The 18,170-nt window shown below is 40.0% G+C and overlaps 1 protein-coding gene across 4 annotated transcripts in view; it reads left to right on the top strand.

Annotated features, from left to right (window-relative positions):
* Positions 1 to 1,424: 1,424 nt before the first annotated feature.
* Positions 1,425 to 18,170, top strand: part of ATG5 (autophagy related 5) — a 126,228-nt gene continuing 109,482 nt past the window's right edge. For 2 of the 4 annotated variants that reach the window (XM_055330432.1, XM_055330434.1), the window contains exons 1-2: positions 1,425 to 1,698; positions 10,623 to 10,788. In XM_055330432.1, coding sequence (XP_055186407.1) covers positions 10,681 to 10,788 — 108 coding nt within the window. In that variant the 5' untranslated portion in view covers positions 1,425 to 1,698; positions 10,623 to 10,680. Of the gene's footprint in view, positions 1,699 to 1,961; positions 2,061 to 10,622; positions 10,789 to 18,170 lie in introns of those variants that run through there. The other 2 variants (XM_055330433.1, XM_055330435.1) reach the window with 2 other exon arrangements.

The raw sequence follows: 18,170 nt of genomic DNA, 5'->3' as shown, positions 1-18,170 counted from the left end.
CTGCGCAGAGTGAGCAAACAAAAAGAGAGAATATATGTGTAGAGGATGTGCTCCAGAAGGCTTCAGGTCACAGGGTGCTCTTCATGGCCCATTCATCCTAGATGAGATTAGTCTGGTTCACACAGTGGGGTACCCTAATTCCAAAAATTCTTAAAAATAAAGGCCAATGGCAGACTCTTGGGGGGATTTCTTCATTGGGTAGGTGGAGCGGACCAGACTATGGTGTCTCAGACTTGTTGGACTGCTATCCACACCAAGAAATGTATTTCACATTCCTATCCACATGCATTCCGAAGTACAAATTTCGGGAAACGACATCTACCCTTAAAGTGGGAAGTATGCCCCAATTCTCTACTTTTTATGCCAGTCACGATCCCCTGGCTCCACCTGGTGACCCACCAAGGGGTCATGACTCATCCTTTGAAAATCCCTGGGCTAGTCCATCTACAAGAAGTTTCATCTCTTTAAGAGGATCCTGTGGCTACTATTAGGATTTCCTTAAAGTTTCCAATGGTCGGGAACCTATTTTGAATCCCAGCACAGTGCGTCCCCAGCACGTACAGAACCATGTTGCAGGGCCTGCATATTTAAGAGAAAGATGTCGATTGCCCAGTTAAGCCTTACGAATAGATGCAATTCCAACAGGGCTTGGGGAGCAAGCCTTAAATTAAAGATAATTGCTCTTGTTTCCACCAACAGAAAGATACAGGTGTGCCCTGGTGGTTGGAGGAAGGCTTCCCTGCTCACGTGCAGTCAGTCTCCTTCTGCTAAATGCGGCCACGAATCCCTGCCGTGGGTCTGACAAAAGTTGAGAAGCTCAAGCGCGAAAACAGACGAGAAAACACTTTGAAAACCAACATCTGAGATGTAAGACTCCTAACTCTGGGAAACGAACTAGGGGTGGTGGAAGGGGAGGAGGGCGGAGGGTGGGGGTGACTGGGTGGCGGGCACTGAGGGTGAGCGCTGGGTGTTATTCTGTATGTTGGCAAATTGAACACCAATGAAAAATAAATTCATTATCAAAAAAAAAAAAAGAATATCAACATCTCGGATTAGCATTCTCCTGGGAAGCCGGGAAAGGGATGCTGCGGTCAAGCCCTACGGGGGCAGCGTCTCGGTACTTTTCAAACTGTCTACTCCTACAGAACTTATATTAGCCCCCCCCACCCCCCCACCCCACCGCCGCCTCGAACACCAGCGACCGCGCCAAAGGCGCCAGCTCCCGTACAAAAGGGGGTTCGGGTCGTCATCCACCGGCCAGGGGGCTCGAACTCGCGCCGCCCGCCCCGCCAGCCAGGCTCCCCGCTCCGTCTGCGCATGCTCCAGCGCGGCTCCGGCCGCCCCGCCCGCCGGGTTGGGCGGAAAGGCCGAGGGCGGAGCGCGGGCCACGTGGGCTCCCGTGACGTCATCTCCGGGCGCCCAGGGTGACTGGACGCGTCGCGGGCTCCCCAGGCCCCGCGGCGCTGCGGGTTGTGTCGGCAGGATCCCGGGCGGGCGGAAGTGCAGCCGGGCTCGGCTCCGGCCTCCGCGCCGCGCTGCCTTCTGCGGCTGCGCGGGCTCTCGGGACTCCAGGCTCGCGCGCCCCTGCGGGACCGGGTGTCAGAGCGTCGTGCGCCGCCGCCGCCGCCGCCCTGCCTCGGCCCGGGACCCGGGCGTCTGCTGCGGTGCGGGGCGCCGGGGAAGGAGCTGGCGTTTCTGGTAGGGTGTGCGCGCGCGCGCGTGTGTGTGTGTGTGTGTGCGCGTGTGTGTGTGCGCGTGTGTGTGCGCGGGGTCGGGGGCAATGCCCGGAGGGGAGGGTTGGGGAGGTGCCAGGTAGGTGTGGCGGGAGGGAGGGGCGGGCGGCCGCTGGGGGGGCGGGGGCGGGGGCGGGGTTGCCCCGACGCCGCCCCCCTCCCCCCCCCCGCCCCCGCCCCGGGGACCTTGGGGCGCCCGGACGGTGTCGCGCCCCGGGCAGAGGTGTCGGTTCCTCGCGAGTAGGAAGCCCTGCGCCTCCTCGGAGGCTCCGCAGTTCGGTCCGAGACGTGCCTCTCCGCCCGCCCGCGGAACAGTTAGTTGCTCAGGTGAGGACTGTGCCCGAGCCCGGCGGGTGCCTGCGAGCGAGCCCCCGTCTGCCTCCTCGACGGCGTCCAGGAAGCCCCGTCTTCGCGGTCGCGCTGATCAGCGCCCGCCGAGCCCTTTCTCTTTCTGTTGGCCGAGAACTTTCACGTCCTCTTCTGCCCTGGGCGATCTTCGGAGCATCCTCCCTGCAGCTGGAGGAACGGAGGGGAAACCAAACCGGCTTCGTTCTAGATTTTTTCTGGGGGGTTGGGGGAGGCCCGGCAGGTCTCGGGACCGCTTGCTGGACCCCCGAGGCCTTGCAGAACCCGCATCAAGAGGCTCAGAGCCTTTCGGGCTGGGGCTTGAACGGAATGGGTCTGTGGTTGCCGCAGATGGGTTTGTTGATGGAATGTTGTTGCATCTGCAGGTAAAGGTGTGGGGCCGAGGGTAATAGTTGACAGTAGTTGAGGGGGGAATTTTAGAGTTTTATGCTAGATTTGAGCGTGCGCCCTGATCTTCCAAGATATGCTGGTTAAAACGAGGGGGGTGGGGATGAGCAGAATGGCACCATATGACCATGACTATTTATTTATTTATTTATAAGATTTTATTTATTCATGAAAGACCGAGATGAGCAGAATGGCACCATATGACCATGACTATCTATCTATCTATTTATTTATAAGATTTTATTTATTCATGAAAGACCCAGAGAGAAAAAGAGGCAAAGACACAGGCAGAGGGAGAAGCCGGCTCCATGCAGGGAGCCCCACGTGGGACTCTATCCCGGGTCTCCAGGATCACGCCCTGGGCCGAAGGCAGACACTCACTCAACCGCTGAGCCACCCAGGGATCCCCATGATCATGAGTATTTAGAATGATTTACATACTCCACTGTAGGGCTGCTTTATCAGTTTAACAAATACTGAGTGCCTGTTACGTGCCAGGCATTGCACAAATAGTAAATGCGACAGTAACCAGTGAACAAAGCAGTACACATTCGTACCTTCATGGAGCTCACTTTGAGGGAGGGAGAAGGACACATTAATGTAAAAATTAATCTAAAAATAGGTCGGGTGGTGAAAAGTGCGAGAGAGAAGGAATAAAGGCTTCAACGAGGAATGTTGGTGGCGTGCATAGGAAATTGCAGTGGTGGCTTTAGAAAAGAGAATATTTGAGCAGAGACCTGAAAGTGGTAAAGAAGTGTGTCCTGTACCGCAAAGTCCCCGAGCCAGGAGCCTACCAACTAGTTTGGCTGGAACAGAGTGAGCAGAAAGGGGGAGAGGTAGATCATCAATGCGGTCAGATCATATGCAGCCTTGTAGGACTTTGTAAGAGCTTTAGTTTTTACTTTGAATGAGATAGTAAGCTTTGAGTAAAGGAGTAAACTGATCTGATTTGTGTTTAGAAGGATCTTTCTGATGCTGTGCTGTCTGTAGCAAGGGCGGAAATAATGAGATCCCTTCCTATGCCATTTATCCAGGTTATAAGTCAAGGTGACTTGGATCGGTGTAATAATAGTGGTGACAGTGAGGCATGGCCAGATTCCGGACTTGTGTCTAAGCTAAAGCAATAGAGATGAAGAGGTGTGGAGGATGACTCCATATATATATATATAATATATATATATATATATATATTATATATATATATTAAGATTTTATTTATTTATTCATGACAGACCCAGAGAGAGAGAGAGGCAGAGACATAGGCAGAGGGAGAAGCAGGATCCATGCAGGGAGCCCGACGTGGGACTCGATCTCGGGACTCCGGGATCATGCCCGAGGCTGAAGGTGGCACTAAACTGTGGAGCCACCCGGGGCTGCCCATGACTCCCAAGATTTATGGCTTTAGCAACTAAAGAATAATTACCACTTAGTGATTTGGGGAAGACCATAGAGTAATAGGAGATGAGGGGGGAAGGTGTGAAACAGTTTCTGTTTGCACATCCTAAGTTTTCAAATGAAATGTCAGTGTTGCGTAGTGTATGTAAAACTGGAGGTCAGAAGAGAAGTCTGGGCTGAAGATATAAATGTAGGCGTTGTTAATGTATGAAGGATGTTTAAAGCCATGAGAGCTCTCCAAAGGCGTGGTTCAAGGACTGGGTCCTGGTGCGCTTCGACTTTGGAGAAGGTTGGAGAGATTTAGGAGCTATTCCCCCCCGGGATTGGGGGGAGCTGGGCTATATATCAAAACCCCTGTTGATAACCATTGATCCTTAGTGACCTGAAGGAAATAAAAAGCTAGTTCATTAGCTGGAAGAGTGAGTAAGGTGATGTGAAAATTAGAGGAGAGAGGAGGTACAAAATGGTGATCAAGGACAGTGAGAGAATAAATGGACTCCGGAAATGTAGGAACGCTGGCCAGTACTCAAAGTTCTACTCTTGAGGTTAGTGTACATCAATTTAAAAAGAGACCAGCCAGCATACATTATTTTTAGATGTTTTCAAATTTACTACTAGTAGTTATTTGATATTTTAAGTAATTTCTAGGTAGTTGGGTACTTTGTCAGCACAATAATTTCAGATAATAGGTTAGCCTTTCATGGTTTGTAGTGTGAAAGAGACTAGTTAATTGTGCATTATATTTTTATTATACTCCTTGTGCTGTTTGCTAAATATCTTTGGCTGGGAACCTACTTTGTTCCAGGCCTTGAATTAATTTGCAGAGAATGCAGCAATCAGGAAGTAGCCCTGTCCTCCAGAAGCTTACTTCCAATAGACTGCATCATGGGTTGTGATTTCTATGCTTCCAAAACATTGCCTTCTAATAATTGGATGCACGGTGATGAAAGTGTAGTGTTCATATGACAGGGGAAAATATTCTTGTAAAGTAATGAAATTTGCTGAATTTAAAGTGTGATTATACTGATTTGGAGAAGACTTTAGATGGAAAAGTTTCTTAAGTAGGTAGTATAACTTTTCAATTTATATATTTTATACATTTTCCAATTGTTTAACAAAAATTCCAGAGCCTGCTGTGTGCTAATTATGCTAATATTGAGGATACAAAGTAAATATGACTACTTCTGCTGTCAGTGAACTCAGAGTTCAATGTGGTGACAGGCAAGAGACAGATAAGATAAACATAACCACAATGCATGGTTATAACATGCTGTTGTAGAAGTAATTAGATGGGAGATTGCTTAGTGGAAAGCTTCCCAAGGAACTGATGTTAAACTGACTCTTTTTGTTTGTTTTTAATAGTCTTCATAGTAATAGTACTTTATTTTATTCTATTTTTTACATTATTTTTTTGTATATTTTTTATTGAGGTTTGATTTGCCAACATATAGCATAACACCCAGTGCTCATCCCATCAAGTGTCCCCCTCTGTGCCTGTCACCCAGTCACCCCAACCCCCTGCCGCCCACCTCCCCTTCTATTACCCCTGTTCCTTTCCCAGATTTAGGAGTCTCTCATGTTCTATCACCTCTCTGATATTTCCCACTTATTTTCTCTCCTTTCCCGTTTAATCCCTTTCACTATTTTTTATATTCCCTGAATGAATAAAACCGTATGTTTGTCCTTCTTCAATTGACTTACTTCACTCAGCATAATACCCTCCAGTTCCATCCACATCAAAGCAAATGGTGGGTATTCATCCTTTCTACTGGCTGAGTAATATTCCATTGTATATATATAGATCACATCTTCTTTATCCATCCATCTGTCGATGGACACCGAGGCTCCTTCCACAGTTTAGCTATTGTGGACATTGCTGATATAAACATTGGGGTGCAAGTGTCTCGATTTTTCACTGCATCTGCATCTTTGGGGTAAATCCCCAGTAGTGCAATTGCTGGGTCCTAGGGTAGCTCTATTTTTAACTCTTTGAGGAACCTCCACACAGTTTTCCAGAGTGGCTGTACCAGTTCCCATTCCCACCAACAGTTTAAGCTGACTCTTAAAAGAGGATTAAGAATTGTCCAAAAAGAAGAAGATGAGGAGTTTAAGCAGATAGGCCATGGAGGCATGAAGGAACCATGTATTAAATACATATGCCATTTATTGAGTGGTCACGAGATGCTAAACACCCAACAGCCTTGTGAAATTTACAAACACAAAGTTCAAAGATGTCAGGATACTAGGACACACTGCTTGTAGGTGGAAGTCTGGGTTTAAACCCACGGGATTTCAAAACCCCTTAACTTTATCTATCTGTATGTTTACTGTTGGGATTTAAATCTTCCCAATCGTCCTTGTTCTTATCCCTCAGCCAGTTTTTCATTAACTTTCTATTCATTCTTCCTTGGAAAGACCTCATATCGGACTCTCATCTCTCCACTGTTACCAGTCGAGGTCAGGCAACTCATTATTATGTGCCTTAGTGTTGAAATCACTTCCTGGCTACTTCCCTCTCTCAGACTTGGGATCTCCTTGTACACTTGCTACTATGTAGCAGTTTTAATCTGTTATAAAATGTTACAGGCTTTGTAGGCTTGTTGGATGAAATTGAGAACCCAGTTTCTATTTAGTGTGCTTCATGACCTAGTCTAATTTCACATTTACAGATTTGACATTAAAGAAATAATAATTGCTTTTGTTTCTCAGCACTTACTATGTGTCCAGTACCATGTCAAACACTGTTGATTTTTTTTTCCTAGAACAACCTGATGAATTTTGTAGATAAGGGAATTGTAATAAAGTGACTTGCCTAGAATCATAGGTGATATTAAAATGTCACAGTGTCAGCTCTTTCATTAGCTACTACTCCTTCAACTTAGAGTTTCTTAAAAAATTGGCATGTACATTGCTCCTACAGACTTTCTGCCTTTGTTGATGCTGCTTTGCCCTGCTTGGAATACTTGTTGTCTTTACTCCATTATTTTACTTATAGAATATTCTACTCATTCTGAATATACTCATTCTTCTATATTCTACACTTCCTCAAGTGCCATATCTTTTAAATTCTTCCCTGAACACTATAGAACATATTAATATTTTCTTTCTTCTGAAAGCTTTTATAAAATAGCATTTAATTATAACCATGGACATGTTGGAGTTGGAAGGGATGTTGGCAACCAGTATGACAAACAAAAGAACATGAGATCAGGGCACCCCGGGTGGCTCAGCGGTTTACAACCGCCTTCAGCCCAAGGGCCTGATCCTGGAGACCCGGGATCTAGTCCCATGTCGGGCTCCCTGCATGGAGCCTGCTTCTCCCTCTGCCTGTGTCTCTGCCTGCCTCTCTCTCTCTCTCTCTCTCTCTCTCTCTCTCTGTCTCTCATGAATAAATAAATAAATCTTAAAAAAAGATGCAAAAGAACATGAGATCGGAAATCAGAGATAAACAATCTTTACTGTAAGCTTATAGAGTGTTGTAGTAGAGGAAAAGTAAAAGTGCAGTGAGAAAAGAAAGATTTTACCTGAGTTACGCATAAAAGAAAGGCTATCTTCAGCTGGGTCTTGAAAGATGTTTAAGTCAGAAGACAAGCTAGGGAAGGCTACTTTAGGGTAAGGAACCACCATCATTAGCAGAGCCATGGAGAAGATATGAAAGTTTATGGTATATTTAGTAGATTAGGAGATAATATCCTCTGGACAATGCTTGAGGTTTTTAAAAAGTTATGATTGTTATGGTCACTACCATCACCTTTGTTTTCCTGCCTCTGTTTTAAAAAAAGTTGATGGAATACTCACATCCTTTAGTTTTATCCATGTATCAACTAGTTTTTTGACACATTTTTTAGTTTTCTGACACATTTTTTAGTTGAGTGTATTTGCATGCTTTCTTACATAATTCATTGTAGATGAATATTTATTCATATTCAGATGAATATTGAATGACTAACATTTTACGTTGTTATAAATTTGGATCTGTGTATTTTTGACGCAGTTAGTAGCTGTGTTTGAAGTTTTCATAAATCTGTTTAGAAGTTTCTCTTGTTTCGTAAAATTTATATCGACTGCCACATTACACCTTCAGCTTCCTTGGCTCAGTCAGTTCTTCCCTTGAGGTCCTGCAAGGCATATATACATAAGAAACAATGGCATATGGGAAATAAGGTACTGTCACCGGTTTTGTGCCTAAAATCCTATGTCAGAACTTTGGTAAAGTCTTATATTCCAGCCCAGGTTGTCAAAGTTCTGCAGTGGGATTTTAGGTGTAAAGCCAGTAAGAGATAGGTCCATGCTTCTATCTCTGTTGGGGAGAGACTCCCAGAAATAAAGAGAAAAGGGAGCCATTAGTCCTTTCTTTTTACTGTTCCTGACACATGAAAGGAAGAAGCAGAAGAAAATGCCATGGAAAGAAATAACAGGGTGGTCAAGTGTTGTCATCTGGTAGAGTAGCGGGGAGAGAAGGGAGCCAATATCAATATTTGATATTTTTATTTATGGTGACCCCTACGTATTAATAAAAAAGGCGTGTGTTGGAATTTGACAAATCGGATTATTATTCCTTCTGGAGAGGACAGTGGTTGGAGAGAAGGGAAGATCTGGTAGAAATGGACTTTACTTCGGTGGCCATACCCACTTTAATTTTTAATTTTCTTTTAAATTATATTTTCTATTTTTTTCTGAGGCAGAAAAATTATCCAATGTGACAATACTGATAGTGACTTTCAACTTTAAAATTGTACTTAAAATCTCTTAGGAAAGTAGCCCTTTGCCTCAAGTTTTTTTCTTGTGTGAGTGAGAGGAATCTTTGTAGCTAATGGTTAATTGGGTGTGTCATAGTTTTACATAAACTACTGCTTACCAGCTTTGTATTAGATTCAACCTTTTTTTTTAAGATTTTATTTATTCATGAGACACAGTGAGAGAGAGAGAGACAGAGACAGAGACAGAGGCAGAGAGACAGGGAGAAGCAGGCTCCATGCAGGGACCCCGATATGGGAACTCCATCTCGGAACTCCAGGATCACACCCTGAGCCAAAGGCAGACGCTCAACTGCTTAGCCACCCAGGCGTCTCTAGAGTCAACTTGAGAGTTTTATTTGCTATAACTTAAATTTCATTATTTCCTGTCATCAGTAAATTTATTCATAATGATCAAAATATTAATATAATCAGGAAGTAGTGAGATCTTTTCTATTTTCAGTGAGTTACTTTTGTGTGATAGTAAACTTGGGAATTCTCTGCAGAGAAACTCACTGTGTTTGAATTGGAAGCATATCAGGGTGGAATTATATATGAAGTGTGAATGCTTGTATCGTTCGCTTAAAATGGTGACTTTTATGGATATGCTTCAATAAAAATTAAAACACTGTAATTTGTTGGAAAGAGCACTAGACTCAGTTCAGTAACTCAGTGACCAGAGCTGTTATCCTGGTTTCACTGTTACTTTAGTGGTCTTATAAAGTTTATCCTGGTTCCTGGTTTGACTGTTACATTGATACTAAAAAATTGGACAGATTTTTTTTCACCTCTTTCAGTTTATTTCCGTGTAGATAACATTGCATCCAGTTGACCTCTAAGGTGCACTTAAGTATAATGATACAAAATTTAGAACTCTCCTTGAGTCGTTCTCTTTAATTAATTTATAGTAGTATTGATGCACTTGGCATTGGTTAGTGGATAAGAAAAGAGAGAAAAAGCTCTTTGAATAATTCAGTGTTAGCAATTGGTATTTAACTAAACTGATACAGTTATTTCAAATGTTTCCATAGGATATGCTGGTTTATGAAAGATGGATATATAAAAATAAATATGAGTAGAAGGATATTGAATCTCAGTATCCAGGTACCGACATTGTTTATTTCTACATTTACTGATACTGTATACTGTGTTGTTACCCAGTTGTGGAATATTAGTGCTGAAAGACACTTGGATTTTACAGAGGTCAAAAGTCGTATTCTTCTGTCATCCCCCAAATATTTCAGTTTGCAGATTTACTGCTATCTTTGTGGTATAGGGAATATTTTAAGTTCAGAGTAGAAACATTTACTACTACTCATTGTGGCAGAGGATCGGGAGCCGGGTTTGCAGAGTGGGTAGGATTTGAACAGGTGAGAATGAGCGTATTAGTCAGGGAGATGGTAGGACAGAGAGCAAGGTATTTAAATTGCCAGTTATAAGAAATATAGTAAGTAAGACTGGAAATATTGGTGGATTCAAACCATGGACAGGGTAAAATTTAGAGTGGAAATAGATCTATACAAAGATTTCTTACCAGGATGAGGGAGTTTTGTTGTGGTTGTTGTTTTTTCCAGCAGGAGCAAACTATCTGGATGGAGAGTAGTAGAGATTGACTATATTAGGTAGGGCAGGGATAATTGTAGGGATGAGAGTTTGGAGTTGGGGTATAAGGGCTATAAGGGTAAAGAAAGACTTCACTTTAGATGAGCTATAGACTCTCCTGGGGCTTGAGAGAATGAAACAAGTATAGCTTCACTTTGGCTGTGGTTCATTAGTTGCATGAGTTAGCACACGTAATTTTGAATTATTTACTTCTATGATCCTTTTAAATAATATCTCTGCATTTAAAATTCGTACTGATTTTACATTCATTTAAAGAATGCTGATCACAATTTTTTGAAGTCAGTAATCTTTATGGCATTCATTTTTTTCTATAATCTTTGTTTTAGAACATATTCATTTATCCTTATAAGAATCTGACTAATGCTCTTCATTTTATTTTCAGTTTGGCTTTGGATGAAAAAAGAATTTAGCCTATATGTACTGCTTTAACCACTGGAAGAATGACAGATGACAAAGATGTGCTTCGAGATGTGTGGTTTGGACGAATTCCAACTTGCTTCACCCTGTATCAGGATGAGATAACTGAAAGGGAGGCAGAACCATATTATGTAAGTATGTTGATAATAGAAAATAGGATATCTAATTTTGTCCATTTTTTTAAGTGAAGCTAAGAACCTGGAGGCTGTTATCCAACATTGTATATACAATTAATACTTGCTTATTATGGAAAAAATTAGAAAACACAGATCAGCAAAAGGAAGGAAATAAAAATTTCCTCTAATACTGCCACCCAGAGGAAAAAAAACTACTGTTGACATGTTGATTATGGGACCTTTGACTTTCTTTTTTCTCATGAATATATACATATAAAATATGTGATAATGGAATCATAAATTATGTGCTATAGGAACAATTTTGAAAATAATAGGCTCAGATTTGATTTTTCTGTATTTAAATGGTTCCAAGTAACTGTTTACCAAATTATTTTTTATAGCTCAGTGAACATATGATTGTGTGTGTTTTCATATGTTGATAAGCTGATGTATATTATTTATATAAAATGTTATTTAATACCAAATTGCTGAATGTAGACTTACAGGTTTGAATTAGTGTCATCTGTTCTTAAAAAAATATCAAGTGTCTTCTGATTTTAGCCTGCCTTTTTTCTCCTTTTCTAAATGCACATATAATTCAAACTTAAGCATTTGTCAATCAGAAATACTAGTATCCTGCCTTTTTTACTGAATAGGCCCTAATAGGTAAAGATACTCTCAGTTATCATTATTTTAGTTTTGTCTTGGGTACATATGATATTGTTTACCTAGGAGGATCCGGAACAGTGGAAATGTATTTGTGGTGTTGGACTTTCTCGTTTCACTTTAATAAAGCTTGCCCTTTGCTTTCTCCCTTGTCTGTTTGAGAGGTAGTGCTGCTCCTCAGCCTGCTTCAGCCATGGGAAGTCAGCCTGGTGGAGGAAGCTACTTAAGGAGCCCCATATATACTCACTTTTTGGGTACAGGAACAGTTTCATTTTTCTCTGTGTATCCTCAGCATCTGGCATAGGTCATACAAGTGGTAGACACTCAGTATATGAAAACCTCATACATTCTGTTGGGATTTTGTTTTAAATCGTCTCTTTGGGTTTTCTTACTGAAAATAATTTTAGAGAAATTGGGTAGTATTTTGTTACTAGTATTCAGGTTATTGGAAGTGAATATATACTTTTGAGTCATTTTAACTTTGGAAATCTCAACAGTTTTCTGCCTTTAGAAAAATTTCCATAGTTAAAAACAAAATGTGGTCACAGTTTATTTTTAGAAGAATTTCACTTTTTTTTTCCTTCTCCTTCTGTAATATATGTTAGGATATCACTTATGTTTTTTGTTTCCAAACTAGTTTCTGTTATTTTAATTAAAACTTTTAACCTCAAATGGCATTCTTATGGCATTCTTAGAGTATCTAAATGAAGGAATATATGTGTCTAGTTGGTCAAAGTAGTAAAAATGAGAAATATGTAATTTAAGTCTCTTTACTGTTAAGTCAGAATACGGTGTTTGACAGCTTCCTGCAGTTAAAAAATATCCAAGTAAAAAATATAGTATTTCTCCTTCTTTATGTATGAATCTGTTAAATATGAAGACTGTTGTGAGAGTGGAGTGTAAGTTGTTTTCTAGCTGCTTCTAGTTGAATTGAAAATGGCAACAATTATTGGGGATATCTGTAGGAGGAAGACAGTTGTTTTGTCTAATTGGTAATTGTTTTTTTAAATATATTTTTCCCTAACTTTTCACCCAAAAGAAACTCATAGTAATTATTTTTATGTTTTTGAAAAATACTGGGTGACAGACATATAATAAATATTAAACAAAAAGCTGCAGTTTAAAACCATGTAGCATCATCCAGATTTTGCTTTTTACACATGTACACACTTACTCATAAGTTACTACATGCAGAAGGAAAATATACAAAAACAGCAGGAGTTAGTCTTAGAATTATAGATGAGAATGGTGGTGCCAATCTGGTTTTAGTTTACATGTGAATTGGTTGTAAATTGTGCTTGAAAGTATTTTTAATTGCTTTAGTTTATAATAATTATAATATTTTGAGGATTCTGGAAGGAATGAGGTAAAAATATCATAGCCCGGGAGCCAGTAAACCTCTTTTCCAGACACCTCAAAGCTCAGGTGAGGTGATATAACAGGATTATCACCATGACCTTGAAAAGTCCACTTGTATTCAGGTGGATGTGTAGAAAGGATAGGTGAATGAGAACGTAGTTTTTTTTTTCTTTAAAGATTTTATTTTTAAAATAATCTGTATGCCCAACATGGAGCTTGAACTCAAAACCCTGAGATCAGGAGTCACAAGCTGTATTGATTGGGCCAGCCAGATACCTCTACAGTTTACTTCTTATAGTGCTTATTCTTTATTTCTTAGAAACTAGATTTTAAAATATTTACTCATACCAAATTTATAAATTAAATTAATATTCAAAGAGTCTTTCCAATGGAATGGAATGTTAAATATATTTATGTTTATTTCTGCAGTTTGTTTTGTTGCCTCTGCATAAATCTTTCAGCCTACATCCCATATTTATGTCAGAAAATTTTATCTTAGTTTGCAGGGAATATTAGAAAGAAAAATTGTTAGAAGCTAGGCAGCTTTCAGTTTCTATTGGTTCTGTTATATTCATTTAAACTGTTGCCTTTCATTTAGATTATCTAATATAAAAACATACATAGTAGTTTGCATTTATATTTTGTGACTTGTTACACAAGAGGAAATCATGCAGTCAGGCAGATGGTCATAAATCTGAGTGGACCCTAAACATTACACAGTAGTCCTTTTATGTTTACTTAGTCAGCTGTCTGTTCTTCTTCAAGGCTATTTCTCTGAGCCTGACCTTATTTTTCACTCTTAAGAGGTAACCTCTCTTCCTGCTTCCTTAGCCTTCTGTCACCAAGTCTTCTGAATGTATCTGCACTCACACACATTGATTTCTGTCTTGTTTTGTTTTTTAAAGATTTTACTCATTTATTCATGAGAGACACAGAGAGAGGTAAAGACACAGGCAGAGGGAGAAACAGGCTCCCCGTGGGGAGCCCGATGTGGGACTTGATCTCAGGCCCCGGGGATCATGACCTGAACCGAAGGCAGATGCTCAACCACTGAGCCACCCAGGTGCCCCTTCTCTCTTGTTTTAATGGAAGAGGTGTCCTTCCTCGTAGGCGAGGTCCAGCCTTCTCTCTGTGCTCTGGATCCCATCTATGGTCTTCTCAGGAAGCTAGTGGTTTCTGATATTCTTCTGCCTTCTCTCTTTCTTTTACTTTTAACTTCTACCTACCAGCTCCTTTTTTTGCAGCATTTATATTATCTTAAATTCTTCATACCCTAAAACAACCCTCTGTTTCCCCATTTCTCTTTCATGCTCTTGCTTACCCTTCATGGCCAAATTTATTAAAAAGGCTGTCTGTACTTGTTGTCTCCTTTCCACCTCCTACTTACTTTACTGCAGTGAGTTTCACACTATTCCAACAGAACCATTCTTGAAGTCACTAATGACCTCTTTTTTGCCAAACCTTGAGTCTGTTTTTGAATTTTCATTTGCTTGATCTCCCAGTGGTATTTTGATGTTGTTGTTGGTTGTTTTCTCCATTTTGTGACACTGTTCTCTCTTGCTCTGCAGTGTCTCATCATTCTGGTTTTGCTTCTACCTTTCTGGGTTGTTTTGTTTGTTTGTTTGTTTGGTCTCCTTTGCCACATCTCCCTCCTTTTGCTTATTCCTTTATGTTGGCATTCCTTGGGGCCTTCCCCCATCCCCCCGCCCCCACTTCACTTCCCCCCTCTGGAGTTGTTCATTTTTATCTCTTTGTTAAGCGTATTTTGACAACTCCCAAGATTTTTCTCCTGAGTTCCAGACCTATATGTCTGCTGGATATCTAACGGACTGTGTTTGAAACTACTCATCATTGTTACCTCCAGACAGAATGTCATCTGCCATAATTCCTTCCTGTTTTTGAAAGTAGACCTATCACCCAGTTAGTTAATTACTCTTACCAGTAATTAAGAAAGGACTCATCCTTGTTGTTTCCTTCTTCCATATTCCAGACAGTCAGTAACTTAGTCCATCTGATTTTACATCTCACATATCTCTGAAACTTACCCAGTTTCTTTCACACACATTGCTAAGTCTAGTTTAGACCACCGTGTAAAAACTGGTAGGATTTCCTAGTACTAAGCAATTTCCCTGGTTTCATTCTTGCCTTCTTTCAACATTTTCAGTTTGCAGTTGGAGTAATCTTTTCAAAACACATATCTGATCCTGTCACCTGCCTGCCCAAAACCTTTTGTAGGCTTTCATCATCTTCAGAATGCTTCATGTAGTTTACAGCGTTCTCTGTAGTCTGGTCCCTTGCTTTTTCAGTGCTGTTCTGCCTCAACCCTCTATATTCCTGTCATTTTCAACTTCTTTTGGTTCCTCAGATGTGCCAGTCTTTTTCTTTTTGAATTCATCCCATGCCTTCTCGTGGTTTCCTCTGTCTGGGGTGAGCAGCAGGATCTCCCACCCCTACTCACAACCACACATCCACAACACCCATGTTTGGTTCCCTCTTCTTTACCTCCTAGCTGTTGCCTTAACATAGACTTCCTGTCAGGGATTTCCCTAGGCCCCCAGATGAAGTTAAATTCCTTTGCTGCTTGCTCTTGTGACATTCTTTAGTCCTCCTTGCACTCATCACATTTGTAATTTTATTTTGACTATCTTTCTAGTGTGTTAGCTCTGTGAAAGCTCTTGTTTCATTCAGTGCTCTATCTTCATTGCCTGCTATGATGCCTCACACATTGAAATGGAACAGAATTCTCATATATTTTAATTCTGTTTTTGTGCTAGGTAAAATAAGTCACCAATTTTAGAATTGAGAGTTGTTGGACACAATAGGGTTTGGCATAAATAATATTATAGCTGCCTTTTTCAGAAACATAGGTAATCGATACAGCTATATAAAACATGTATTCCTTACAAGCTATATAGAAAAAAAATGAATCAAATGTGTAGTACTCACTGAGTACATGATAGTGGTAAATGAAGAATGAGAAAACAATAGATTCCATATAGCTGACAGTTTCCCCAGAGGGGGCTAATCTTTTTCATATTAAAAGAACTTAACCTCAAAGAAACTAATGGAACTGAAACAAGCCAGACACAAAAAGCCAAATATTTCATTATTCTACTTACATGAGGTACCTAGAATTGTCCAAGGGCTTGGGGAAGAGAAGAATTGGGGGAGTTACTATTTAATTGGCATAGAGTTTGAGTTTGGGATGATGAAAAATTCTGAAGATGGATAAAGTGGTGATGGTTGCACAGCAGTGTGAATGTATTTAATGCCAGTGAACTATACACTTAAAAATGGCAAAAATGACAAATGCTATGCTAAATGTATTTTACCATAATTAAAACAAACCCATCAGCTACACCAAAAAAATCAGTGAGTGGTACTATCTGGATATAGAAAACAAGAGGAGGTGATCTTAATGTATTTTTTTTCCATTTTTACTTAAATATTTATTAGATAAGTTGTATCTACATTTATTTTAGTATAGTGATTATCAAATCTTAGTGTTATTTCTAAATGCTCCTATAGGTATTTATGTTAGTTACAGATTATGCTAACAGGCCTATTCATTTATTTAAAGATTTTATACAAAGAGAGAGGCAAAGATGTAGGCAGAGGGAGAAGGAGGCTCCCTGTGAGGAGCCTGATGTGGGACTCCATCCCAGGACCCCGGGATCACAACCTGAACCAAAGGCAGGCACTCAGTCACTGAGCCACCCAGGTGCCCCCAAAAGGCCAATTTAGAACAGAAGACCCAAGTACATTTCAGTTTAGATTCTATCTTAAGAATGAAAATTCTTTGTGAATTATCGTTTTTGGCTTTTTGTCATTTAACGTTTGGGATCTCCGATTCATTCAGCAAATATTTATTGTGTGCCTACTATAAAGCAGACACTAGTTTGAGCATTTGGAATGTAGTAGTGAACAAAACCAACACAAATCCTGTCTTAATGGAGTTTATATTTTAATGTTCCTCATTCCTTATTGTAGAGAAGTTTTCATTTCATGAAAATCATTTGTGGACTTTTCAGCACCTTTGAACCCTAGACATGTAGTACAGCACCCCAAAATCAGAAGCTGTTATCCATGCTCATCAGTCCTGATGTGTCCTCTTTTCTTATAACCTCTGTCAGTTAATATGTTAATATTCTCTGTAGAATAGATTACCAGTTAATGCCCAACACACATTTTAAGTTAAAAGTTCTGGACTTACTAGTATAGAACTTATTAGACAAATAGATCACAGTTGACTCTTAACAGGTTTAAACTGTGTGGATGTGCTTACGCTGGTTTTTAAAAAAAAATTTTTTTTTATAGCCCAGTACTGTAAATGTATTTTCTTTTCCTTATGATTTTCTTAATAGCATTTTCTTTAGTTTATTGTATTGTAAGACTACAGTATAAAATACATATAACATACAAAATATCTGTTAATTGACATTTATGTTATTAGTAAAGTCAGTGGTTGGCTATTAGTAGTTAGTTTTTGGGGGAGTCAAAAGTTATATGTGGAGTTTTGAACTGTGTGGGTGTTGGCACTCCAAATTACCACGTTGTTCAAGGGTCAACTGTATAATTATTTATTTTTAAAAAATGGCTATTTAATCATGCTGATTTAATTTCTTAGACATATCCGTGTTACATCTATATTTGATTCTGTCATTTCTGATCTTAGTGAATCATTTTTTTTTTTTTGCCATTTATTTAATAGAATGTGATTTTGGGAAGTTATTTAAACTGCATGTAAAATAGAGGTGATACTATTTTCTGTAAAACAACTAGTGCTTTTTCTTCTACACAGTATTAGTTTCCTTTTTCTTTTCTTCCCTAATCTACATTCTGGTTATTTCTTTATAAAAGAGGAACTTCTATTTTGTTGACTCCACATTGCTATCCAAAAGCTTGTTTCTAGTATTAATAAGTACCTTTTATTCCATACCGGAGCATGCCAGCTACTTCCTACCCCTTGTAACCAGTTGTCCTCAGGACCACTGTCATGTTCTCTTGCCTAATTGGGACCTGTTACCTTGATCTTCAGTGATTAAATATTAGTCCTTTACTTAGAATATTTCCATTTGTATGTATTCCCCAGCCCCATAATTCTACTTGGTTTATTGACCAAAAGACATAACTTTGAATAAACAGCATGAAAAATGATGCAGAATTAACCTCTCAAAAGCACCTGAAAGAGTAACAAAACAGTTTTATCAGCAAAAGACAGAAGCTTAGAAAAGCAAGATACTCTAAGAAATTAGAGTATCTTCTGGGAAAACGTGAATTTTTGCCACTTTTTTTTTTTCCTCCTTTTATCCACTGTGTGTTCTTTATAAAACTCTAACCAATTTTCTTAATTGCGTTCTTATGTTTTCTTT

The sequence above is a fragment of the Nyctereutes procyonoides genome, unplaced genomic scaffold (assembly GCF_905146905.1).
Source record: "Nyctereutes procyonoides isolate TBG_1078 unplaced genomic scaffold, NYPRO_anot_genome, whole genome shotgun sequence".
Lineage (NCBI taxonomy): Eukaryota > Metazoa > Chordata > Mammalia > Carnivora > Canidae > Nyctereutes > Nyctereutes procyonoides.
Note: the sequence above shows the minus strand (reverse complement) of the source record. Positions and strands in the feature narration are given on the sequence as shown.